This window comes from Rhineura floridana, chromosome 5 (genome assembly GCF_030035675.1).
Source record: "Rhineura floridana isolate rRhiFlo1 chromosome 5, rRhiFlo1.hap2, whole genome shotgun sequence".
NCBI lineage: Eukaryota > Metazoa > Chordata > Lepidosauria > Squamata > Rhineuridae > Rhineura > Rhineura floridana.
The window spans coordinates 81,380,617-81,407,306 of NC_084484.1; the positions used below are offsets into that span (position 1 = coordinate 81,380,617).

Below are 26,690 nucleotides of genomic sequence, written 5' to 3' on the forward strand. Positions count from 1 at the left end.
GTGGCAGCACAAATAGTCCCCTTTCTAACCAACCTGGTGGGAAAAGTCAATATCCCATCAGCAGAGGAGGTAAACACATCAGGAGCTGTGTCCTCTCTCATCTCCGCTGCTCTATATTACTACCGTTCTTTAAATCTGTTCTCCACAGTCATCGGATGCACTTCTGTCATTCAAATGCATAGTACTGCTATACTGCAGATGTAGCTCTGGTCTGAATTTAATAATGTACATTCTCTTTGTTGTTTTATATTTTAGAATAAAACTTCCCCTCATTAATTTCACATAGTTCCTTATTTTTCTACTATTGGCATACCTCATTGGACTCCTTTTGTTTTAATTCTGAAACTAAGTAGCAATCCATTTTAAAGTAATATTTGTATGTTTTAGAGGGGTTATCTTGGTCATATTAGCCAAGATCCAAAGCTCTGCACAAGAGTTTTTCAACCCCCCTTCCTTTTTGGCAGCAGCTCCCCATATGCATTAAGATGGCTACCCAAAGGTCAGAGGCTCTCCAGAATAATTTCATTATGTTCAAGAGACTTTCACCGGAAGGAAAAATTGGCAACACAGCCTCTACGCAGGCAGCACTTTGCACACATGCATAAAACTCTCTGTATACTACCCATTGCTTAATTTCCTTATATTTACGTTGTGCTTCTGTTTGGATTGCACTGTTAATGTTTAAATATAGTGAACAAAATAGAGCTAATGATAAGTAGAAATGCTGTTGAATTGTGTGTTCCAGTGTATATGTGATGATGATGATTTGATAAAGTACTTAAGAAAAATAATTGTACAAAAATAAAAAGACAAAGCCCTTTTTCCAGGCCTACAATCTAATTAAGATACCATAAAAAGGGGGTGAGAAGGAAAAATGGAAGTGGAGATAACTCAGTGATCTCATATGAATAACTGTGTATACTTAGATGCAATTCACAAAATCCAACCTGTAGAAAATATGGCAAAGGAAGCCAATAAAGAGAAAAAGTCACTTAATATGAACAGACATAATAGAAATACAGAGGCGGAGAGGAGAAAACGGTAGAGTGGAAAACCTTGCAGTTTTGGGCATGCTTGCTCAGAAATAAGTCTATAGTAGGTGTACTTAGGATTTCATCCAATGTTAGTCCTACTCAGAATAGACCCATTGAAGTTAATAGACATGACTAACTAACGTCCATTCATTTCAGTAGGTCTACTCTGAGTAGAACTTAGTTGAATACGATCATTCAGCTATAATCCTGTACGCACTTACCTGAAAGTAAGTCCTATTGAACTCAATAAGGCTTACTTCTGAGTAGATATGTATACGGATTTCACAGTAGGACATTTAAAATTAGGTAGAGGAAAACACAAAAGGAGAAGTACAATGTGCAAGACAAAATAAAAACTGAAGTGTGAACAGTATCAGCAGGAAAAGCCCACTTTTTATAAAGATTCAAGTTGAAACAAAGAAGCTCTAACAACAGAGGGAAGTCAAGATGACACACATATTTCTAAACGAACAGAAGAAATAGAAGTGCTAGTTAAAGTTAAAAAAACAGATGGAATAGAAGTAGTAGAACTAGAAGGAAAAGCAAGAAACTTCTTGAGAAATGCAACAAATGACAACCTGGAAGAAATAGCAATAATAAAGATTAGTTTAGTTTAAAATGGGGGGGAGGAGAGATCAGATACCAAAAATGAATATATTAATATTAATGAGAGGTAATTATTCCTAAACATAATACATTTTTGGAGGGGGGGAAGGGATAGAAAATAACTAATAATAAAGGACTAAAAACTTATTTGAACAATACTTTGTTGTTTGTTTGGTGACACATTTATTCTTCTTCCAGATGGAACAACCTGCTTCAGGGCAGTGTGCCTTGATTGTTCTTGTGCTCTGGGAAGTGTTAAAACTATTTTAGCTTAATTTTGAAAGTTGATGTTGCAATGCAGTTATAATATAATAACACATGTTTCTTCCATTTTGAGAAACACAAGATGTTGATACTCTGCATGTTGCAACAATGAAGGAACATCCTGGATACTGGACCATGTTTCATTTTTAGTCTTCCAATTTCTACGGGTTATGAATGAACTGAAATTAATATCAATGTTAGCAGATCTATTCTTAATAGCTTAATAGCTGAGTATTTAAGTTCATTTACTTTGTAACATTTTGCTTAAATGTTTTCTGAAACTTTTTCCAAAAGGAAAAATAGACCGAGTTATCACTAAATTAGCTACACAGTACTTTACACAAAAAAAGATATTTTATTTATATCAAAATTAAATAGGTTATATAGTATCTTCAAGTTCCTTTTTCATTTCTGCAAGACTTCTACACTCTTAACTGAGTACAGACCTATTTTATTATCCTGAGTACACTGTCAAGAGCACTGCATGAATAGGAAGCTACCTTGATCTTCTGCGATGTCAGTAAATAAGCTAGTATTTGCCTCACACAGAGCAGTATGAATACAGTGGGTTCATATCTCAATGATATGTTCAAAGTCTTTTACCAACAAAATCTGTACCAATGAAGTTTGAAAAATAGATGGAGACGTCCTAAGAAACTTAATATGTGTTTTTTTCTATCTGCTGATCACTCAGATCTTTTTTTTTTTTAAGAGAAGGGAGGTAGTAAGTTTAAAAGGGAATAAGAGTTTGGCATCTGAAGAGTAAAACCCTCTTCAGACCCTTTTTGGCAGTGAAGAGAAATTAAGATTGAATACCTGGTGAGATCAAGCTCTGGCCTCCCACATCTGCAACAAATACTGCCAGTGTAGTGTAGTGTTTAAAGTTTCGGACTAGGAGCGGGGTAGAGTCAGATTCATATCTGTACTTAGGCATGAAGTTCACTGGGTGATCATGGCTCAGTTACTCTTTTTCAAGCTAACCAACCTTACAGAATTTTTAAGATACAGTGAAGGCAGAGAGCCTTGTACAGTGCCCTGAGCTTCTGGGAGCGTGGGATAAAACATAATAAATAAATAAATGTAAGACAGTTTTTAAGTTTTCAGTAAAACCCCTGAGTTAACATTAAGAATTTTCCACCCAAAAGAAATTTAGAATGTCAGATTTTTTAAAGATTTTCTGACTTTCTGTATAATGCATTTTCTACGTGGTAGTATTAAGATAAAACTTAGTGTAAAACACTAGCAGTCATTTTAGCCAGAACTGGGTGGGGAGTTTTGTACCAACATCACTAACTTCTAGACAATTTCCAGGCCCAGTTCAAAGTTCTGGTTATCACCATTAAAGTCCTAAATGGCTTGGGACTAGGATAATTATGGGCCATTTCCCATATGAGGCTATTCACTCACATCAGTGGCATAGGGCATGTTTCATGTTCCACCTGCATCAGAGGCACAGTTTGTTGGATCATAGGACAGCCTTTTCTGTTGCAGTGCCCAGACAATGGCACTCCCTGCCTCTAGCCCCCTGCTTAAAGGCATTTAAATACCAAGTGAATCCCTGGAGAGCCATTGCCAGCCAGTGTAGACAGTACTGAACTAGATAGGTCAATTGTCTAATTCAGTGTAAAGCAGGCTCCTATGTTCCTTATTTGTTCCATCCACCCTTTGGCTTGACTGGCCTGTGACTTGTTATCCCTTGGCTTTTTAAAGTTGATTTTTTGAGTCCCCCCAGCATTCTAGAACTCATTTCCAAGGAGCTCACTGGGTTATGGGTGAAATGAAGAGCTGAGACCAGAGACCATGCCATTCTGTGATCAGAACGCCACTTGTGCAATTCTGGATTCAATATTTTACCTGTTGTGCTGTCTGTTTTTCTCTTCTAATATTATAAGATTGTTCACAGAGTAGATTCTACTACTAAAGACAAAGGGACAGTTCAAAGGCAGCCCCACATACAGTATGTTCAACCTTGTATAACTGTGACTTCTCCTCCAAGAATGGGCATAGTTTGTACAACAGACGAAGCTGTCTGAAAGCACTCATGACTGCAGGCTCCATGCTGAGATTTTAAGTACAAAGCAAGATCTAGGAGGACTCCCAAACTATGGATCTATGCATCTAACATGCATTTTCTCAATAATCCTTTTAACACCTCTGTAAAAAAAAACAGTACTATCACTCATATATTGCAGATGGCAAGCTGGGCCTATGACAATAGGGGTTAGTCTAAGATTAACTGGTGACTATGGCTAAGGTGATATTTCAATTGTGGGATTTTATTGTTGTTCATCTATTTTTAGATCTTATGCTACACCAGCATATCTGTTGGTGATTTATTGATAGGATATCTTCTGAAACTAACTCATTGAACAGCAAATATCTTTTCTTTTAATAAAACACAATATCTTATCATATAATCCTTTCCTACTTTTAAAACGTGTCTTTTCAAAGTGATTAATTCTCCATTTACACCTTCAGTAAATCAGCAGAAACATTCAAGTTGGAATATCTTCATCTGTTCAGTAGAACACAAAGTATGTGTTCAGTAGTAAGCTGCTGATGTTTTTCTGTTATAGACTCCTACCTCCTGAAACCATGCAGTTCCTTGAAATGTCCTGGCACAAAAATGACCTGCAGTTGTTAGACCTTTAAACTCAGTGTACTCAATATTTGAGTACTTATCTGAGTTATTAGGACAAACATAATGAAAGGATGTAGTTTGCATCACTGAACCTTTGAGGAAGGAGCATACCTCAGTGGTAGAACATATGCTTTGCATACAGAGGATTCCATGTTCAATCCCTGGTTTTTCCAGTTAAAAGGAACACATTGCAGGTGATGTGAAAGACTTCTCTTTGAGAACCTAGAGAGCTGCTGCCAGCCAGAGTAGATGACACTGGCTAGATAGATAAATAATGTGATCTGTGTTCCTTTCTTTTAATAAAGCTCCCTAGAAAATGAAACATTATGGAACATTCTTGCCATTCCACTGCATTTGTACAGTCTTTAAAGAATACACACAATTTGCAGGGGGAGGGGTTACCTGCAAATATTTATTTGTGTGATGTGAATACACAAATACATCAAAGTGCATTGAGATAATTTCAAATTTTCTTATCACATCACTTAATTTTTAAAAAAAAGTCTGAGAGAAGATTGAGATACGGGATAGTATATGTATCCTGTTTTAATAGCTTTTAGAAAAAGCCTTTCTGCAATAACCTCCACATGCTTTACAATGGGCAAGTCAGGCAAATTCCCAGTATCCCTCATCACTGAAAATATTTTCAATAATTCAATCAATGGAGAAGGTTCAGAACATAGAAAGCAGATTGCCAGGCAACCATTCCATTAAGCAGAATTCTGCTTTTTAAATTAAACCTCTATAAAGAGCGCTACTGTTGGTTCTGGTAATCTAGCTGAACTTGGTCCCTCATTCCCTTTCTCTTCCCCCCCCAACCCCCATTTATTCAGCATTAATGGACAAACAGTGCTTCCTGACATTTACTGACAGAAGGTGTTGCACCAATTCAGTTGGGGCATGACAGGTGGGTTGACTAATTCCCTGATGAGCTGGATTCAGTCTGTAAGCAACAAGTTTGTTACTCTCCTAAATGTGCTGACCAAAGTACTTTTTTAAAAAAGGTAATCAGAGGAAGGGTAAGCTCGATAAAAGGTATCTTGACTAGAACTATGAGAAATTTGCATTTTGAGGATTACCAGATAATGTTTTTAAAAGATACAAGATTTCCAGGAGTACTATAAAATGGTGAGCTCCTTTTTCTGCTTTTTTAGTTTGTTATTTCTCTTTCCCAACAGTTTGTGTGAAGAACAACAAGCTGGAAGAAATCAAGGAAGGTTGCAAAAAACTGAAGACCACAGTAGACAAATGGTTGTCCATGAGCAGCTACTCTGAAGTGAACCTCAGCAAACTCTTTCAGACATTCAGTATAGTAAAATCTGTGGGAGATCCCTGTACTTAAACACTGTGTTTGGGTAGAATGGAACAAAAGGCTTTTGTGGATTCCTTTGTAGGCAAAAACTTTCATCTTTTTCATTTCCAGTTTTGCATCCATAGTTACACACTAGTGTTGTATCTTGTTTTAAAACAAACAAGTGAACTTTAAATGTTGACATTATTTAATGGTAAAAAATATTTAAAAGCCACATTAAAAGCCTGTAGATATACAGAGCACCTTTTCAATAAGTATCTATTTGTTGTATATCTAGACCCAGAAGGGAAGAAAGGGGTGGAGAAATAGCTTCTTTAATTGAATAATTCCCAGTGAGAGTTGCTGGAATGTAAGTGATCCTAGACTTTGCTCCAGGGTAGTTAGTAGAGGTGCTTTCAGGAAAAGAGGTTAGTAGAGGTCTCGGTAGGAGCACTAATGTTTTCTCTTTTCACAATTTATCTTCTTCACAATCGTCTACACAGCAGTTAAAAACAATATGAAACCTAAATGCTTCCTATCAATACTTGATTCTCATGTGATCTTTAGTTTTAAAACTGTTTTTGAGCAGATTAGCTGCTGAACAGTATTTATTCACACAATCAATATTGTGCTTTAAAAATAGAGTAGCCACATGGAAATCTAAAGCACCAACTGATTTTTGTACAGGGCAAGGAGACAGTGTATATGCAGTATATTCTCCAAACCATGTGCTCATATCTAAATGTTACACTTTGGTTCCTTTGGACGCAACAAAAATAAGCGATGAAGCCTACTGTGATGAGAAAAAGGAAATGAGACCCCAAAATCGAACATATTTCAGCCTACAAATAAAAGTAATTGCTATATTGTAGTAAGCACAAAGCCAAGGAAAAGTTTTAAGAGAGTTATGAAAGCTATCTGATCTGTTTATTGCCAGTAAAATAATGAACAGAAACAACAAAAGGCAAACTATGGCATGGTCAACGCTTTTTATGGGGGGGATAAAGAATGTTGCTTTTTATTTAGCTATTCTTAAATGTCTAAAAGGTTAACATTGTCATTTATTGCTATATATGTTAAAGTGTTTTAAATGTCCATGTAAAGTTTCACACTGAAAGTAAAATAATAAAGTTTAATAATGGAAGAAAATTGCAATGGTGTGCACATACTAAACACTTCAGTGAAATATCACAGTGATTTCAATTTACACTGTAAATTTTATTTTCGCATCTTCCGTTTAAAATATTTACTTCTGAAGAAACATTGTGTTCTTTTGGTGAAATTACCAGTACAAACTCTTTCAGTTTTGTTCACTCGCTCACTGACAAACATAACAAAAATTTTAGGATACTTAACCAACTCTCATCTGAAATTAGGAAATTTAATCCTAAATGTTATCCAGCACTCCCTAGTTAATAGAAAAGTCTAAAACTGGGCATTTTTACATCTCTTCCTTGAAATTTGGGACATAAAGTCGGCTTCATAATAGCAGTCAGCATTCCAGTACAAAGCAGCCCAGCGAAGAGATTGGAAGGAATGATAATCTATTAAGAGTTCCAAACCAAACTACACTTGGAGGTGGTGAAATTAGCAGTGGTATCCAGGAATGTATCTCTGCTTGCAAAATGCTGTATATATTCTTGTAACCTTTGGGCATCATCGATGATGATTAGACACAGTGACACAAATTCCAGGGATTTGAGAATTTCCTCTTCACACAGTTTAAACAGCCTTGGATTGATGGGACTGACACAAACAAAAATGGGTGGCCACATTGCATCTAATCCAGCTCTTATTAGTTTATGTATCTGGTCCCATTTAGAAATTATGTAATGTGTATTCTTGCTCCAGTCAAGCATCCCTTGAAGAAACGTGAGCTTCAGTGTGCCCACAGAATTCCCCTGCATACAAAGGCTTCTACATTCATTTTGATAAAGAACTGTTCCACATGCATAAGAAATACGCATGCATGCCTGACTTTTCCATGAGTGAATGGAGAAACTTTTATGCACAGGAGTTCTTTTGTGCAAAAGAGCTCCACTATTTTCTCTCTTCTTTCTCAGCATGCTTTTCCATAGCATTTATTTGGAGTGTCATGGTTGATTAGTTATCCCATTGCTGTCATACAAGTCCTATTACAGTAACCTAAGCTATGTGTTGTCATTCCCAATTGTGTTAGAAAAAGCCTATGATGACATCCAACATTACTTATACTCAGAGTACTGATATCTCCATTGAAATCAATGGCCCTAAGTTCCTTAAGCCCATTGATTTCAACGAGTCTACTCTGTATGAGTAATATTGGATAATACATATTATTTAAGAGTATTACACAAGTGTTGCTATATCTCATTCAACATAATTACTTGTAAAATATGATACAAAATTGGCTTGTCTAAATGGTCAAAATGAAAAATAAATAACTGATTTGTATATAGACACATATTTGAGAGATATTTCCACCAAGACTCATTTCACAATGCAGCTGGTGAAATGATCACATAGAAAAAGTGGAGAAAGCTATCATCTTCAAGCATGCTTCTTCCTCTTTAAAAATAAAATTTGAAAATCCCGTATGAGTACTTATGCCATATAGCAGTTTGCATTTATCTTTATTTACTATGAACAAAAAGTTTTGAATAGTTTAAAGAAAACTACCTTGTTTTGCCAAGTTAATGTAATGTCTAGTGTTTAAGATATAAAAACTTAAGTGTCCAGATGTGTGTCCTTGACTAAGCAGTCTACTTTGAATGTTTCATCTCATTTTAGCTCTTCAGGAAGGCTGAGAAATGGGAAGCCATCTTTCTATATGTAAGTGAAATAAGTATGTGAAATAAATGCTACAATAGAATCAGAGGAGACTGAGGAAGTAGGTTCCCCAGAGATGTTCTAGAGTGAGTTGCCCATTCTCCCCAGATTTCTTTTCTGATTGCTGATAAAAATAATTCTAAAGTTCTGTTGAGAGTGGGGAGGTTGTGATATGTAAACCCAGAGGCCAGACTTCACAGCACGTGTTTATGTGATAGTAAAACAGAAAGGTACCCATCAATTTTTTTTTGTCCTGTGGCAGAATCATCTTTTGCTGGGAAAAAATTACTTTTTTCTTTTTCCCAACTTCACCCCATTTTTCTTCTAGCCTTATTTGCTCTCTTCTGTTGAACACCTAAATATTTCTTAATTGAACCGCTCATCCTGCACTCCTCTTATAGCTGTTTAATAGATTAACTCATCTGTGCCAGCTTCAAATTTCAGATTAAAATTCCTTCATCCCGAAGGCAGCATTATCAGGTTGTTGGAGGCTGTTTTCAAACCTTGGTTTTGAATAGCAGCGGCTCTGCATTAATTTAACCACTAAGCTAATAAGTAGGTTTCGTTTTGTTATGCTAAGCTTTATTGCTTTTCTTTTGATCAGAATGGTGTTGTTGAGCAAAGCAGCAGACAAGGCATTCTTTGATGAGGGAATTAGTGCTCTATTCTTCCTCTATTATTCATAGCACAGTGGAATATGTAAGTACCTGAGGGTGTCAAAGGAGAGCAGGCTCTATTGCAAAGTGTTCGCCTTGTTTCTCTCAATAGCTGACTATGAGATGATAAACTGCTTAATACACTGCACTAATTGGATGAGAGCAAAAAGAGATGGGAATTAAGGCAAGGCAAAAAGAGAAAGTGCTACCAGCCTTCATTCACTCTTTCACCACTTTAGCAGCGCCAAAGGAGGCACAAGCTTTCTATAAGCAGACTAGAGGTTTTGTGCAGAGATAAAATGAACCTGTTAGTGGATTCAAGTAATACACTAATTATTGCACAGTATAAATACCACTACTGGTTTTATAACATGAAGGTAAACTTCTTTTGAGATGGTTATAGGATTGCTTGGCAGTAGTATAGATCCTAATAAGGGACCAGAGTAATAACCCCCCTGGATTAACAAAATTGCTGCTTGCAGAAGTATGATTCCGGCTTTTACAAAGATTTCTGCCGAATGAATAAAAATGACTGAGTGACATTTCTTAATGCGTAATGGATTGATAATGATTCCCTTTTCTTTAAAGTAAAATATGCACTTCAAACTCTACTGTTAATCATGTCCAGGGGCAAATGTTTTTTCCCCATAAAAATATTTTTGCACCTATGGTTTTTTACACTCCAAAATATACATGCGTATATGATGCTGTCAGTTAAATGCATGGTTATTTGGAAGAACTGCAGTTGGTTCGTAAAAACAAACATGCTGAAGAGCCCACTGTGTGTGTATGTGTGTGAACTCTGAGGAGGCAAATCCACCTGAAAGACATTGTAATCCCTTCTCAGAAGTCTTCCAAAAGAGGCATCTCTCTGAAAATTCTGCCTCAAACATCAGCCCCAGTCCCCCCCTTTATTGAGTAAATGGAACTTTCTTATAGGTTACTGCAGTATGAGTGTATTGTGGTCAAGTAGTCTCCACTTTAGATTTATTGCACATTTAACAAGGCTGTTGAGTTTGGCCTTATTGTTTTCATGTGAGTGTGTAACATACAAATACAGAAAGCAAGCTTCATCATACAAAAGAAAAAGTGAACATGCCATGCACAGAATGTTGCAGGAAATTTACAGTCTGTAGGTTAGTTCAGTGCAACCCCACTGTTGTTTAGAGTAAACTGTCCTTGGCTGGTCTTTGCCAGATCAACCAATGTGAAATGTCACCACCATATTCATGGGACAGGGTAAAGGAACCAACACATGGATGAGAAGCCACTAGTGTTTACAGCTGGGCTTGCTGCATTTTGAGGTTACACCTACCACTGGATGTTCAAGAAAAGGAGGGCGTAGGAACTTTGGTGTTTCTGACTAGCCTGGGCCAGCTCCGACAGTAACTTTGCCATCATTTTATAAACCCCAAACCATGAACTGGGGGGGGAGGGAGCAGATGAGAGGCTGGCTGCCCTTCCCCTACTCTGGCGAAACCTCCCAACCTTCTTGAGGCCAGCAGCGGCTTCAATTCATGAGCAAAGGTTCCCAGTGGGATTAAAATGAGCCTATTCCCGCTGTCCGCTAGGCGAGGTTCTGGTGCATCCCATCTTTTTCCCAGGGCAGTCCAGCTTTCAGGGAAGGGAAAAGGTCGTGGGCTTCTGGGGCGGCTTTGAGGGCTTGTCAGGCGTGACATCCCGGCCCCTTCTTGTTCATCTGGGGGAGCTCGCTGGAAGTCCGGGGTCCTCTCTTTTTGTTGCTTTTAATTTTCAAGTCCGGCGCGTGCGCGAGCAAGCCAGAGATGCCTGGCCGTGGCGCAAGTGTCCCTGCAAGCTGGGAGGAAGAGGGGGCCTTTCGCTTAGGTTTGTTTGCAGCCGCCGAACGACACGGGATTAGGAGATTTGTAAACCAGGGCCGACGGGGCCTTTCAATGGCCTGGCGATGTAATCCTTGGAGGTAATTTCACGCGCTTTGCTTCTGCTCCATGGCAGGGTCAACGGGGGGAGGGGGGGAGAGAGAAATGGCTCGGCAAAGGAGAGATCAGACGGGCCAGGGAGAATGGGACTCTGACGGCCCTGCCACCCCAGCGGCAGCTGTCTCGGCTGCAAAGCAGCTCCAAATCCGCGGCAAAGCGGGAGGGAGGCTCGGCGCACACAAAAGCAGCAACGCGCCCTGGATCTGGCTTTTTTCTTGTTCGGTCGGTCTTTTTCTTTCAAAGCGTGCATCTCCCTGCCCGGTGGGAAGCCCAGACCCTGACGGAGCCGCCGTGGCCAGGCTAAGCAAGGCCCGCTTTGGCCCCCGTCGCTCCACTCCCACAAAGCTGCTTCAGACGAAAGGAGCACCCACCCCACCCCGCCTAAAGGAGGGGTGCTTGGCCACTGGGGATCTGCCACCAGAGGGAAAGGGATCTGGTGGAAGAGCTCACTCCCACCTGTCAGGCCCTCCCACCCACATCTGGGGGTGGGTGGGGATTGTGCCTAGTGGTCTGATGAGGCCACAGGATGCCACTGGGCCTGGAGCGGGAAGACTCCCATCCTCTAGCCTAGAGCGAGATCTGTGTCTCCTCTTCACCCTTTTCAGGCTGGAGCACCGGACTCGCGGCACGCGAGCAATTGGCAAAAGGCGCAGGTTCTCTTCTCTCTCTCCCCCCCCCCCCGCATTACTGGCAGCATCGGAATTAAATGACCACGAAGAGATCCCCGCTTCCTCCCCCCCTTTCCTGACCTGTAAGACCCAGATGAACAGGACGGTATTGGAGACCCAATAAAGAAGACCCCGCATCCAAAGCCAGGTGTACAAAAACCTGGATGCCTTTTGCTTTAGACCACGGGAAAGAGAGATAATGGGGTGGGGGAGTCTCCCTTGCCCAATCCGGTCATATGTTTAACAAGGAAGAAAACCTTTTTGGACGTGAAAAAGATGACACGGGCTGGAGGCTCTACTCCTCCCTTTTCTTTTTTTCCTTTGTGGGTATACCGCGATCCTATGCACTTTTACTGTGTTCAGTGAGGCTTACTTCCAGGTACTTGGGCACAGCGTGGCAGCTTGACGGCACAAAATGACGCGCATGGTTCCTCAAAAAGATGTCCCACTGAGTTCTGCGGGGTTTGCTCCCGAGGAAAAGGTGCACAGGAGGAACAGCCTTACAGTGCAACCCTACGCGTGTTTACTCGTAAGGAAGTTCCTCTGTGTTCTTCTTCCCCTGGGAAATGGGCACTGGCTGCAGTCCTATACCCGCTTACTTTGGAGAAAGCGCCACCGAACACAGCGGGACTGACTTCTGCGGAGATAGGCTTGGACTGTCAATCTGTGAGGTGCATATATCGCTGAACCTAGCTCCAGACAAGGTTTCCTCAACCTGGCGCCCTCTAGACGTTTCGGACTACAACTCCCCTCAGGAGGTCGGAAGGGCAACAGGTTGGGGAAGGCTAGTCTAGTTTAACCAAAACCAATTTGGGGGAGAGGGAAATAATCTCACCTAGAAAGTTTGGGAAAGTAATAAAGCCTTTTCATATAGTTTTCCTTTACAGAATTCACCTTCGGCATACATCAGAAAAAGATTTGTAAATCTCAGGTCTTCTTCCCACTTTCTCATTCTGTAGCCCCGTCAAACCCTTGGCCTCCCTCCCTCCCCCAGCTTGGTTATCAGGCATGATTTCCTTCCAATGACGCTGCGCCTTCAGGTATCTTTTCGAATTCTTCATTAACGTATATATATATATCTTTTATTTTCTATGGGTGACACTTTTCCACTTGATCGCAAGGAAAAGTGAGAGCAATAACAACATTACACAAAAGCACTGTACCGATGCCCTCTCTCTCTCTCTCTCTCTCTCTCTCTCTGATTCATTCACTCACTCATTCACTCACTCACTCGGGTTTCGGGAACCTCTACAGTTAATAAGTTAAATAAAGGGCTTGCACATAAATATTTGTCTAGGGATCCTATGATATCTACAACACAGTAAGGATCTACAGAAGTGACAAACTTGTACAAACACTACACGAAGTGCAATTGTTATATAACATTTCAAATATACAAAGCTCTGGGTTTGTTTTGTGTTTTTTCTTTTTTTTCTTTTTCTTATTTTTTTAATAACAATGGTATGTACAGTATCGAGCATCACAGTTTAGTGACTTTTTTTAAAAACAGTCCATATTCTAGCACTGTTATTTTTCCCTTTGGTTTGCTATAAAACCCTTGGTTGGTGTAATGACAGAAGGACAAAAAGACCAGACTCTCCCCGCTCCCCTTTTGCCTTAAGTGCCCCGGTTCGTTATACGCAGAGTCGCCTCGCGGGCTTTCTCGTGGCCGGGCCAAGCAGCAGCATCCTCGGTTCAACGTCCTCCCGCTTAGAAGTCTCCAACGCTCCGCTTAAGGTTACGGAGTCTGCCCAGGATGACAAGGGGGGGGGAGAGGGCGGGGGGCCTTCCCCGTCATGCTGAACCCCCGCCCTGCTCCCAAATGTTCCCTCTCCCTCTGGGATGTGCTCGGGTGGTTGCTGATAACTGCACGGATTAACACGCACATGGGGGGGGGGGTGCTAGCCAAGGAGCTGCTCCTGCTGATTCGCCCGAGGGAAGCGGCAAAAGCAGGAGCCTGGCTGCTTGCTCCAAACGCCGAACGGGAGGAGCAGCTCTCTAGGCAGTGCCCTCGGCCGCTGATCCTCGGTCCCTCTTTGCATGTGTTTGTTTCTCTCGCGCGCTCCCGGTTTGGTCTTGGGTTCGCTCCTGCGCCGGGCGATCTCTGGCTGCCCCCCCCTCGTGGCTGCTTAACACACCTCTTTGCCCGTGCTGTTCCCGGGGAGGATGTTGAGCTGCGTCAGCTGGGCCGCGTGCTCTTTCGCTTTCAGCCGCAGCGCCGCTATGCTGGAGGCGCGTCGATCCGCCGCCGCCGCGGCCGGGTCCGAGAGGCCGCCGGATTGCACAGCGCTCTCCACGGCCGGGGCCGGCTGTCGCAGCAGGGCGGCCGCGGTGGAAGCGCTAGTCAGAGGGGCCATGGTGGAAAAGAGCCTGCAAGCAAAGGAGACACACCAGGCGGTCAAAGCCGACGCAGTGAGAGGGCCCTTCGCTCTGCGCCGCCGCCCGCCCTGGCCCGGATGGGCGGACCACTCTTCCTACAGCGGCCTCCTTCCTGTGCGGTCTGTTGGCGGGAAAAGGCGAGGCGAAATTCTCCCTGGAAGATGCCAAGAAAAGCCCCCTCCCATCAAGGCTGGGGAGCCTCTGTGGCCCTCCAGCTCTTGCTGGACTCCCGCTCCCGTCAGCCGCAGGCGGCCTGGCTAATAGTCAGGGACCAGGGTAGCTGTAGTGCACCAACGTCTGAAGGGCCAAAGGTTCCCCAGCCCTCTTGGCTTGCACAGAAACTAGGCCAGACAATAAGCCCCCGTGAACTCAGGGAGGACTTTAGGGCAGACGAGAACAGCAGCTATTGCCAATGTGACTCCCTCTAAATGTTGCTGGGCTACAACTCCCAGTCCCTGACCACTGCCCTGATGGGAGCTGGAGGGCCACAGTGTTAGCTACCCTTGACCGCACTGCAAGTAAAAGAGTTGGCAATTCCGACCTAGGTGTGGTTGCCACAGTTACTCATGCTCTTTATGCATTTAAATGGTGTATTTATATTATTTAAAGATGTATACCCCGCCCTTCAGCCTATCTGGGTTCCAGAGCGGTGTACAACGACGTTAGTCTTCTCGATTCGAATCTCGGGTTTTCCGTCTAAAGAGCTGGCTGGCTCCTAATCGTGGCCCTTATTAAGGCAGCCATAGGCGTTAGGCTGCTTTGCGGGAGCGGGAAGAGCGAATAACACCGTTTGGGAAAAACCCTGCGCTGACACTCAAAAAGCTAAGTCTCATCCTGCTGGAGGCAGGAGCGCTTGCGCCTGTGACATACAGTGTGATCAGATGATGATGATGATATATTAGTAGTAGTAGTATAGGGCGGAATATTATTGTTAGTAATAATAAAATGAGAGACGAACCACATATTCCAACACTTTTTAGGGGGTGGATTTTCTTCTTGGTTAAGTTCTTCTCCCTTCCCTCTTCTTCTTTCCAAGGCTGTAAAGAGCTCTTGCTCTTTATGATGCCTCCTGATATTTAATCAGTCTTTATTTTACCTCCGCTTTCCCCCGTCTTTGTCTCTCTCCCCCCCTCCTTTAAATGTACATCCTTCCTCCCCCCCATCCGCAGCCCCGGATGCCCAAAGCGGTGTCTGCCGCTCGGTTCCTTCGCAGGGCGGCTGCCCGTGCCCAGCGGGGAATGCCGTCCCTGTGGATTTCCTCACAGCGGAATGCCAATTATTCCTCGGCAACCCTAGCATCCCGGCTCAATGACACAATCTTTGAAATGCCTTCCCCTCTAGTTTTCCTGCCTTACCTCTCTGCAGAGCAGCCGCTCTGAAGAGCGCAACTGACCCCCTTGACTAGCACGTCGAGATATACAGACTCTCCATTAACCAAGGAGGTGATTATTAACATCATCACGGCTAGGAATTGAACTGTGGGCCTGGAAGGCAACAGGGGCTACATACTAAGCCCGAAGCCAGCTCAACTCTCGGACTACCGGCTTGCCGTCTCAGGGAAGGCCTTGGAGAGCGATTTCTGGCTTGGGTGAGGCTTTGGGATTCCCACTCTCCCTGCTGAAATGGTTCGCGCAGTTCAGCCCTAAAATGTGATGATCTGCATTGTGCAAGTTTTCCGAATTTTTCATTCTACATTCCTGTGCAATTATATGTGTATATATACGCACAATTACAGGCTTGATTCTCAGAAGGCAAGTTGTAAGGAAGGCGAAGTTGTTTTAAGCCTTCCAAAACGGTTTCCTAAAAATGTTGCATTTTAAGAGCAGGAATGAATGCATGGAAGAGAAAAATCTTTTCCCCACCCCCCATTCCTCTTCTACCTACTTTCTCCCTCTCTCATCGCCTGCCTATTTTAATCGCACAGCCCATTAGTCAGGGTGTTTAGTGAGCATTTTACAACTCATTTTTCAATTTGATGTCTGCTGCGGGGAGGGAAAGAAACAGCACAGGGGCTACGGCTAATGCAGGCAGAGAGAAGTGCTGAAGACCTGTAGAATCACTGCTGCAACTAGGGGGCGTGACAGCCCCATAGCTGCCTGTCGATTATTAGGGAAATTGAGTCACTCTGGCTCTTAGGGGAAAGGCAAAAACGGTTTCGTTGTCATTGGGCAGTTCTCTCCCCCCCCCCAAAGAAAACTTCTAAATTTTACTTGGATTTCCCCCAACTCTCCTCCAAGACATAATTTTGTTAAGTGGTGTCTTCCCTACTATGAATCTATTCCTCCTTTTTCTCATCAGGAGAGATCACTGCAGTTAGATTTGCTTTGCATTTTCAGATCTCATTCTGGGTTACATAAACGCCGACGTTGCATCTTTGCCCCTTTATAATTAGCTAGTGACTTTTTAATTTAATTGTTTGGTTATAATTTAAAGAAAGGCAGCCACAGTGTAATTTTATTATTATTATTGACTTACAAGCCTGCTTTTCCGTTCAGGTGTAAACTAGACAGGCTAGGAGATCTGGGCACCTCTCTCTTGTCATGGCTGTGGCTTTTCAATGGCTTTAATTTGTATTAAACAAACGAATACACCCACTCCCTTCGCGATTTCTCTCTCCAGACTCTTTTAATTATGCCTTGTAGTTCCTTTCTGTAAGTATTTAACGCGAGATCAAAACTGAGCAAAGAAGAAAACTAGAATATATGTAAACCACGTAGATTATTTTAATGGGTAGTTTTTTCTAATAAAGAGACTGTAGTCCAAATACCTAAATATAGTATGCAGAAATAAAAGACCAGTTCGCAAACCATGTAACCAGAAGAAAATCCCAAGCATCACAAAGGACGCTTAAGTCACCGTGCTGAAGATCACGGTCTAAATGCAATTGCCACTATTGGCCTTTAAAAAAAAAATAGTTACCTCTATCCAATCAGGATCATACCACGTGATCCGCACGGCCAATATTGTTTTTAAAAGCCCCACGGCATTAGAATTCTAAAGACGGTTAATATTGATGTTAGCAAGCCAGCTGCAAAGCCGCTGAACTACTGTATCCTGTTCACATGTGGAAATCGTTATTGCCCGCTATTGCTAACGTGCTCAGGTACCACCAACCGCATAAGCGTCGGCATGAGACCGACCGAACGCAAGGAACTTCTGAGTAAACATGGATAGGTAGCTGTAAATGACCAGATCCCTTAAATATTAAAGCGGGAAAAAGTCCCTTGGACCCACTTTCACCTCAGGCCCTTTCTGCCAGGCCTAGAAGCCCTTCCCGCCGCCTGATCTTACTCCTGCTCAGTAGGCCTTGTAGAGGGACGGCAGCCTCCCAAGGGAGCTGCATTACGCGCTGCGCTGACTTCAGCCAATTCCAAATCTTTACACCGGCCAAGATTCCCGGGGATTCTCTTGCGCCCCGCCCCTTCGTCTTCGAAACCATGCAGCCAAACCTTACGCTTGCGTACTCGGAAGGAAGCCTCCCTCTCACACGTGCCCGCCACTGTAACCTAGGCCCGCCTGCTCCGAGGGGACAGCGGGGGGTGGGGAGAGGAAGGCTGAGAGAGCTTTTACCTGCCAAACGCGGGGCTGATGAAGGCTGGGTGCCGGAACACAGCCGCTCCCAGGAAAGTGCTGAGGCCTAGCGGGGTCCCGCTGGGGGGCAAAGCTGCCGAGCCCGGAGGAGGAGGTGGCAGGCTGGGGAAGGCGGCGGCGGCGGCTGCTGCGGCGGCGGCGGCCGTCCAAGCGGAGTCGAGAGCTGGGTGGTGAGGAGGGAAAGGACTAGCATCAAGGTAGGGACTGAGCGGGTGAGACGCCGACAAGGGCCCAGGGAAAGGCAGGCCGGGCGGGTGGCTCTGAGCGCCGGCCTTTTCCCTCTTCCGCCATTTGGCTCTCCGGTTCTGGAACCAGACCTGGAAGCCAAAAGAAAACAGGGGTGGGGGGAAGGCGGTTAGTAAGCGTGGCCCTTCCTCGTTGTCTGCAGCCGGCAAGTCCTCCTCAGGAAGGCCAAGAGTCCACCTCCCAGGGCACCCTATGACTCTGCGAAGGAGAACGGGACTTCTGGTGCAGCCAACCCGGGGTCCGGGGTCATCACCCGAGCGGGAGTATCTAGCTCCAAGACGAGCATCCACGAAAAGCCACCGAGTGACCCTGACACGCGTTGCCTGCTCGGTCGAAAGCAGGAACACGCCTTCTCACGGGGACAGGAGACCACTTAACGTCCGGAGTCCAGGCGGGTTGAAGTAGAGGTACTTTGTGTCCTGTCAAATCAGTGGGCTTGTGTACGTCCGAACAAAGGGTTTACCAGAGGGATGCAACTTATTCTGTAGTTCTACTGGGGCACAAACAGTCCAAAACCTGCGTGAGAGTGCCATCATAAATCAGTGTGCTCCCATCTTCATCAACTCCCTTACTGTCGAAATTTAAATGGTAAGCTCCTCGCCGGTAAAGGCTCGCCTTTCCCGCCCCCGCTAATCTGTACAGTGCCATGGAAACTTGTGTGTCATATTAAAACGAAATAAATAAAGCTCATTTATGGTCCGCTTATTCCCCAGGGACTATCTGGTTATCTGAAAGTGGAGCCAGCCCCTGGCATGAACAAGGCAGCTTTAACATCTATTCTTAATGTAAGCGACCGCCTTGAGCAGGCTCTAAATAGGGTGGGCTTCCGGTGCTGCAAGGTAGAAATATCCCCAAGCGCTCCTTCAGTGGGCGCCTGTCTGTAGGATGCACCTCAGTAACACAACGAATGCGACTACATTCAAGGAACCTCGCCTAATGTTTTCCCGTTTTCTTCAAAGGCAACCGCGTATTCAGTCCTTTCAGCGAATTCTCCCCCCCTTTCCCCCCCTCTACTGTTTGACAGACAGTCGAATGTTTTCGCCAACACACACGCTAAACATCATGTTTTCTTTTATGACAATTTTCAAGCCATGCCTTCTTAGCGGCACTTAAAAGATTCTAAAGCTAATTTCCTAGTCCATGGAAATTTATTATTATTATTATTATTGTGGTTATTACGCCATCTCCGCAGCCACCCACACTCAGTACCGCCACTAGATCTTGCAGAGCGCTCACATTTGCAAATAGCGCTTGTCCTTTCTGTGCGGGAAGATGAAAAGCAAAAAGGGCAGCAATAAACAAGTCTCCCTCCCTTTCCTGGTTATTCACTCCCTCTTAATGAAAGTGTGGAGGATTTTTATACACACACACATATTCATATCAGACATCAGCATCTTTTTTCTGTTTTAGAGCCAAAGAACTGGAATATAACGGCATGCGCGCGCATATATATATATATACACACAGAGAGAGATATACATACACCGTTTGAAAACGGTGAAAAAGAGGGGAAGGCGGCTTCCTACATCAAAACAGATTAACAGTGCAATCCTATACATGTCTACTAAGAAGTAAGCCACACCAAGTTCAATGGGACTTACTCCTCAAGTGAGTTTGCAACAGGATTGCAGCCTCGACTTCCAGAGGAGACAATTATTTGGAAAAGGTTGAGAAAATGAGAACAAGAGCCGCAGATCGGGCTTGTGGAGAGGCGGTGGGGGAGGGACCTCCCTCTGGTGCTTGGTTTTTCTCCCCTGGCCTCTAGGGAGGCCCTCCGTGCAGTCCCATCACAGCCAGCCTTGGAGTTGGGGCTCAAGGCAGCGAAAATCGTAGTGTCTCCGTGCGTCTCTCTCCCGTTTCCAACTCAATTAGCAACTTAGCCCCACTGCAAATTCCCACTCTTATTGAATTAATAAGTTTGAGTACACCCAAAGGTAAACCGAGGGGCTCTAATAATTCATATTCCCCTTAATTACATCTTCTCCGGTGAATAGGAAGGGAGGGGAGGGCGAGAAAGAAGAGGGGTCTCTCTCTCTCTCTCTCTCTCTCTCTCAGTTATTTAACTTTCCCACGACTCATTCCCCTGAGCTGAAAATCCTGATTTGCTGTCACATCTCTGTTTGACAATGGAGAAATGTGTCAACAGAAAGGAGGGGACCGGGCTCTTCATTAGCCCCTCTAATGCGAGAAGCTGTTGTGTATTAAATGAGCCATATGGAATTTATGATGCTTTAGCCGCGCCTGACTTTCAGTGTAAAGTGATTTGCTCAGAGGCAAAGGGCCGGGGCCATCTGTTGGGGGGTTGGCAAAAGCGGGACACGTTTGGCGTCTCGCTCTCTGCGCTCTGGAGCCTCCAGCCTCAGTCAGAGAGCCAACGCTGCTGGGGGCGGAGGGGGAAACAAACACCTTTTAATAGCATTGCACATTAGAGCCAAAAACAAAATCTGGGAAATCAAATAGCATTAGCTGACTCTCTTCGGGCCAAGCGGAGAGGAAACCAAACAGCACGTCCCCTTCCAAGGGCCCTGTTTGCCCTAGCGCCAAAGTGCCCTTTGATGGAGGCCCGATTGGCCATTTGAGAGCGCAGGCAAACACCTGTTTGGCGCGGCGTTGGGCTGACAACCACAGCTAGGATTGTAATGGGGGGGGAGACGGAAAGGAGGAAAGCTCTGCTGAGGGGGTGCTTTTCTGAGGCACACACTGGAAACCAGATCTGACTGATTTCAAGGAATGACGTGGCAGTACGGCGCCCATCACCGCAGCGTTTGGTCTTAATTTAGGAATGGGGAGACAGAGAGCGAGCGCATTTGTTTGGGTTCAAAGGTCTAAAACAACATTTCCTTTTGTCCCACCACCTACGGGGACCCCTATTCCGCCAAGACCGTGTTACCACCCCAATTCCGGTTCTCCCGGGACTCACCTGCACTCTGGCCTCGGTCAGATCCAGGCGCATCGCCAACTCCTCCCTAGGAGGGAAACAAGCACAACAAAACAGGCGCTCAGGTGAGGCCCTGTAAGGCGGGGGTGGGGTGGGGTGGGGCGGGGGAAGAGAAAAGGTCCAGGCACACCCCGCCCTGGTGCAGACTGCCACTCCTTGGGACCCAGATTCTCCTTCTCCTTCTCTCTTTGCCTATATAGGGGAATGCCATCTACACGCAAAGCCCCAAACAAGGCCAAGTTCCTGCCCTTCGCTCCAGTCTCTACTGTCACTGACATTGGATTGCCCCACATTTCGCAGTGCCCCCCCCCAAAAACCCAAATCAGGCAGCGCTTCCCTTCCCATATCCTGAATACACCGGCTTGTAGTCGGCGGACAAAGCAGACTAGTAGGAACTCCCCAAGTTTCATTGTTTTTATCTGCGTGGGCCGGCCTTTTCTTCTGAAACATTTTTTTAGGAAGGGGGGAATGTTGGGGAAGGAGAGAAAAACTATTTTTCGGAGGGAGGAATTTGACATTCTCTTAGGAAGGTCCGTGCACACTGACCCTGCGTCCTCCAGCCAAGGCCTCCAGTCCTGCGCGTTTGAGAACGGCTCCCACCCCCAAACGCCGCGCCGCGGCACAGGGGAGATCCATTGAGCTGCAACGCGAGCCCTTCATTGCAGTTATTATTGCAACAATTAAGGCAAATCGGAAACCATTACGATGTTAGAAAACTGCTCATAATCTGTTTACCTCGAATATGAGAGCTCCCGAGATAATTGGCTCTCCCTCCGCTAGGAAGAAAAGCGCCGCGCTGGCCAGAGAGGGAGCCTGGCCGGGCTGAAGGGGAAGAGCCAGTCCGCCCTTGCCCAGTTCCTCCGGGCTGCCAAGAGCAAGGAGCGGGTCACACCAAAGCGTTTCTGTCCCAACGTGCGCCAGGGGAGAAGCAGCCTGGTTAAGCCCTCATCGTTCCACTTAAAAGACATTTGGAAGTGAAATCGGCGCTTGTGCCTGACCGACTTCCAGCGAAAAGACGCCGATCAGGCAGGCTGTTTCCTTGACTCGCTGCAAGGCAAAGCAGGCAACGGCTTTGCTCAAGCGGGCAATTCCATTTCTAGGCAAGGGAATCCGGTGGATTTCCTCTGCTATCCAGCCGAGGCTGCGTGTAGAGCCTGCTGGCTCCGAAGCAAATTCCAGAATGTGTACTAAAAAAAGAAACACAGCCCCCATTTCCACGGAGATGCCCCCGGGGATGTCAGGGGTGAGGCAATCCTTGGCGCGCGTGCGAAGGAGCGTAACAGTGCAATAACTATACCTGCGTCTACTCGGAAGTAAGTCCCACTGAGTGGGGTGTACTCCTCATGAAGTGAGGATAGGGTTGCAGCCCAAAGGGGAGTCAAGGAGGGAAGGGAATTAATAACGAGAAGACGACAAAACCAAACAGATCTCTATATGCCTGGATCAAGAATTCCCTTCCTCTTGGCAAGAACCAGAACATTTGCTAGGAATACTGTAGGAAATGACTCCTCGAGCCCGGCTGCCACAAAAGAAAATCCTTGCAGAAGAGGCTTTGCAGCTCAAAACGAATTTTGTGTACTTAAGGGGTCAGGCTCTTAATAAGAGCGTTTTGCTCTCCTCTTCTTTTTTTCCGGGTACAAAATGGGAGCATTTGGGGAGTGCCGGGGACTCCGCAAAGAGGAAAAGATCTGAAACCGAGTGATAACAGAAGAACTCAAACTCTCTCTGCATAGGCTGCAAACAAAATGGGTATCTATATTACTGGCATTTTCAATGGAATTAAGTTAGTTGTCCAAAGCAGGTCTTAAGTTAACGGCAGGCAGGAATCTCTCCTGAAAATGCAAAGGCAATCCGCAGCCGCTTTAATTCGGATCAAGTCAGTGACAGCTCTGATAGAGCCTTCAGGGGAAGACGGGCAGCCCCAGTTCGAAACGGAGCTTCCTTTCATGTAAGCATGGTTAGACTGCAGCTTAATTCCCCCACGCAAAGAGTGATCCCAGGGCAAGACAGGGGATCGAAATGACACGTTCTCTCTCCCCCCGCCCCAATTTCTTTTCTTCTCCTGGACAGTGTCCAAAAACGTCCTGAGCGGGCAGGCAGGCGGGCGAGCGCGCAAGCGCTTGGGGCCTCTGCCAAAGCGTTCCAAACAATCTGCCATCTCGTTCCATATTTTTAGCCTCCCAGCGCGGAATACTTTGATCTTTTCTAAATGACATCTATTTATACATGCATAGGACTTCCCTGCGACAGGGCAGCTCTCCAGCTTCCACAGAGAGCCGCGAAACTGATACTGGACAGACTAGCCAGAGGATCAAGGCAAAAATAGACCCCAGAGAAGGGTTTGGCAAAGACGTGGCCGAAAACTCAGCCGAACCTGCCCTTGGCCGGCCAGCTCGGACTGAGCCACAAGTCTCTCTCCCCCAGTCCGATCAATGTGGACTCGGAAAGACCTCTGGCTTCTGGAGGGATGGAACCTCAAAAAAAGAGGGGAGGAGCGCCTGAGTTTTTGTTTTTAAAGAGGTGGCTAGAAAGATTTTCTACCAGCTCTCCTTTCCTCATCCCGTCGGGTTGATTCCTTCTGTCCTGCTTTCCAAGTTATCCCACTCACATACACACTTCTCACCTGATCGCGTACATTTATCAAGAAGTCTCGAGTCCTCCGATTTCCACTGCAAATACGTCCTGAGTAACACCCTCGCCTCACCGCCCCCCCCGTTTTGATCTGAAGAGTTTATATTCAACCCCCCTCGTCTAATGCTGCAACGTGAGCGAAGAGGCAAAGGCAAGTCCTTCTGGGCACAGGGGAGCGACGCAAGTTTGACTCGCTTTTGAGTGTAGTGGAATACGCTGGATGCCCAAGCCGGCAGCCCTCCACCCGCCACCTCGCCTACCTGGTGAAGACGTCCGGGTAGTGCGTCTTCTGGAAGGCCCTCTCGAGCTCCTCCAGCTGGTAGCTGGTGAAGGTGGTGCGGTAGCGGCGCTGCTTCCTCTTGAGCAGCCCCTCCTCCGAGTCGCTGCCCGCCGACAGGCACACGCTGTCCTCGCCGTCCTTGCCCTCGGCCAGCTCGTCGGCGGGCAGCAGCAGCTCCTCCTTGGGCGAGCCGTCGGCACCCTCGGTCCCCGGCCCCACGCCGGCCCCGACTGGACCCCCTGCGCCCCGTCGGGCCTCTTTGGCCTCGGCTAGGAGCTCGTCGTCGTCTTCCAGCTCCTCGTCCAGCTCCTCTGCCTCCTCCTCCTCTTCGTCATCGTCTTCGTCGTCGTCGTCCTCGTCGTCCAGCAACTCGTCCTCCCGGCCCGGCCTGCCGTCGGGGCCTCCGCCTCCTCCGCCGGCCAGCTCTTCGAGGGTGGCTGCGGCCCGCGCGAAGGGCGCGTTTTCCCGGTACGATTTACTGCGGCTGATGCTGACCTGCGGTGCTTGGCTGATCTTGAGCGAGTCCCAAGAAGAGGCGCCCACTTCGGCCCGCTCGGCCCTCGCCAGCAGCTGGCCCCCGCCGGGCCCGTAGAGGCGGCGCAGCTTGGGTGGCAGATGTAGCTCGGCCGCCTCGAACCCTGGCGGGCTCCCTTTGGCGGGTCCTGCCGGGGAGACAGACAGAGAGAACACGCACGGATCACCCCACCGGCTGGGCAGGGAGGGAAACTTCCTCACAGCAACCTGCGCCATGCTCAGCTGGCTGGACCACGAACTAGCACTTGTCCGCCCGCAGAAACGGGCCCTTGGCTCTGAGGAAAGGGCAGACGTCTCCCCGCCCCCCCGCCAGGTGTAAACAGCTCCGCAGCCTAGCCCAGCTGCCTTCAACTACTCAGGCAGATCCATCCTCTATTTTGCCAAACCAGGTCGAATCTCCCTAAGCCTTCCTCTGCCACCGAAGCCCAAAATATTGAAAGGAAACTCCATCAAAATCAATCAAAGTGAATGTTGCCTAGAATATACGTAGATGTAAAACTGAAGCTGTATTTGAAGGAAACCAGAAGTAGCAAAAATTCCTAGCGAAGAAAAGGTTTTCTACATTATTTTGGTTGAAGCCACTTATTTTATTTTATGATTTAAAAAAAATACATTTAAAAGGTGTACCTGTTTAAGACTCCCCTCCCCTCCTCCCGATTGTATCCGACACCTGTAGATTAACTTTGTTAAAAAACAAACCCAGTTTCTCTGCCGGCTCCAAGACTGCCATGAGTGTGAAGCCGAACTGTGAGGTGAAGGCCAGAGAGAGCCTTTTAAAAAAGTGTGTGTGAGTGTGTGAGGAGTGCCTTTTCTTTTCCTAGTCTAAATTGAGCCCCAATTTCTTACAACCTGCAGACACACCAACCGACGCCAGATCTATTCGTCCTTCCAACCAGGCCCGGCACAGAAAGGCGTCGCCAAACTAGATGGAAAATACGTGCGAGGACCTCCTGACTACCGCCCTCATTTGTCATCTAATGCCACTCATCCCACCCACCCACTCACCCACTCCCAAAAGGGAAAGGAAACCCGCATTTTTGCACCGCCGCTCCCTTCTTCCCAAGTAGTGCAAATACGACAAGAAGAATACAGCTGTCGGTGCTGGGGAAGCTGAGCGGGAGTAGTGCAAAAACACACACACACACAAAAGCTGGTGGGGGGGAGACAAAGCGGAGTTGTTACTAGTCTGTTTCTCCTCGCCAAGCGCCCATCAACCTTCCCGATCGCCCGTGTTGAGGATCCTTTGCAGCTCAGAAAGATCCCCCCCTCCGCCCCCTTACAAGAAGGTGAAAAGGAGATTAACGGCAGCCGAGGCGCCCGGCCCGCGCGCTGATCTCCGCCGCGAGCTGCGTTCTAGGCCCGCTCCAAAGGCAACGAGAGCCACGGAGCCGCAGCTCTCTGCCTCGCTGAAGCCGTGTCAGAAGCAAAGTTGCCAGCCAGGCCCGCTCGCTGGCTCCTTCTTCTCCTTCGCCTCTCCTACATTTTCTCCTTCCACTCCCCTCCTCCCCTTACCCAGCTTACCTTGCCCGGCCTTGTCCTGCTCCGTCCTGCTAGCCAGAGACGGTAGGCTGGGAGCAGCTCCCAGCAGTCTCATTTTACAAGGGCTCCTCCTGCCCAGGATGCTGTCGATGCAATAGGAGGAGAGCAAAGTTGGCGATTTACTTTTGCATTCGGGCCTCTCGGAGCAGCTCTCCTCTTGGTATTGGTTGCTCATGACTTTGGCTTTCTCCCCCCACGCCTGGCCTGGCAGGGCTCAGGGTGGCCGCGTGTGGGCTTTGGCTTGGACTGGGCTGGCACCCCCTCCCCCACCAGGCAGCGGCTGCAACTCGCCCCTCTTCCTGCCCAGGACACTAGGAACAAGTGTAGTGACTGAGCCGCAATAGCTTGGCTCTAGATTCCCTCTCCTCCACGTGCTGAGAGCCGCTCTTTGATTGGCTTTCGCCAGAGGTTGGGCAGCCTCCGGCTTCCAGCCAAGAGAAAAACCTGGCCCGGAATTTAAAGGGGGAGGGGGAACGACATCGGCTTGACAAAAGTTGGCTGACTAACTTTCCCTTCCCAGACCTCGCCCTTTCTGCGACTGAAGGACAGGAAGGGATCCGATGAAGGTCACCTAGTTCAGCCTCTTAGCCTGAAAGGGATCTTTCCTACTTAACACATCCGGGCGA

General features: G+C 46.4%; 2 protein-coding genes across 2 annotated transcripts in view; one reads left to right on the forward strand and one right to left on the reverse strand.

The window, feature by feature from the left end:
• POLA1 (DNA polymerase alpha 1, catalytic subunit) overlaps window positions 1-6,975 on the forward strand; it is a 314,094-nt gene extending 307,119 nt beyond the window's left edge. Inside the window, exon 37 of the mRNA XM_061627346.1 lies at window positions 5,724-6,975. Within this exon, the coding sequence (XP_061483330.1) occupies window positions 5,724-5,887 (164 nt within the window). The 3' untranslated portion in view covers window positions 5,888-6,975. The remainder of the gene's footprint in view (window positions 1-5,723) is intronic.
• Window positions 6,976-12,020: 5,045 nt separating this feature from the next.
• ARX (aristaless related homeobox) lies at window positions 12,021-26,459 on the reverse strand. Its single transcript, XM_061627355.1, has 5 exons — window positions 26,047-26,459; window positions 23,972-24,653; window positions 21,063-21,108; window positions 17,876-18,213; window positions 12,021-14,296 (listed from the first exon to the last, which is right to left on the reverse strand). The coding sequence occupies exons 1-5, from the start codon at window positions 26,237-26,239 to the stop codon at window positions 14,056-14,058; spliced, it is 1,500 nt and encodes a 499-aa protein (XP_061483339.1). The 5' UTR covers window positions 26,240-26,459; the 3' UTR covers window positions 12,021-14,055.
• Window positions 26,460-26,690: the final 231 nt, after the last annotated feature.

Bases quoted from the DNA above. Each gene is read 5' to 3' on its own strand.
- ARX (XM_061627355.1), bottom strand. From the start codon at position 26,239: ATGAGCAACCAATACCAAGAGGAGAGCTGCTCCGAGAGGCCCGAATGC. The intron at 18,214-21,062 runs GTGAGTCCCGGG...TTTGGCTTCCAG, and splicing joins TGACCGAGGCCAGAGTGCAG to GTCTGGTTCCAGAACCGGAG. The intron at 14,297-17,875 runs GTAAAAGCTCTC...CTTTGCTTGCAG, and splicing joins ATCAGCCCCGCGTTTGGCAG to GCTCTTTTCCACCATGGCCC.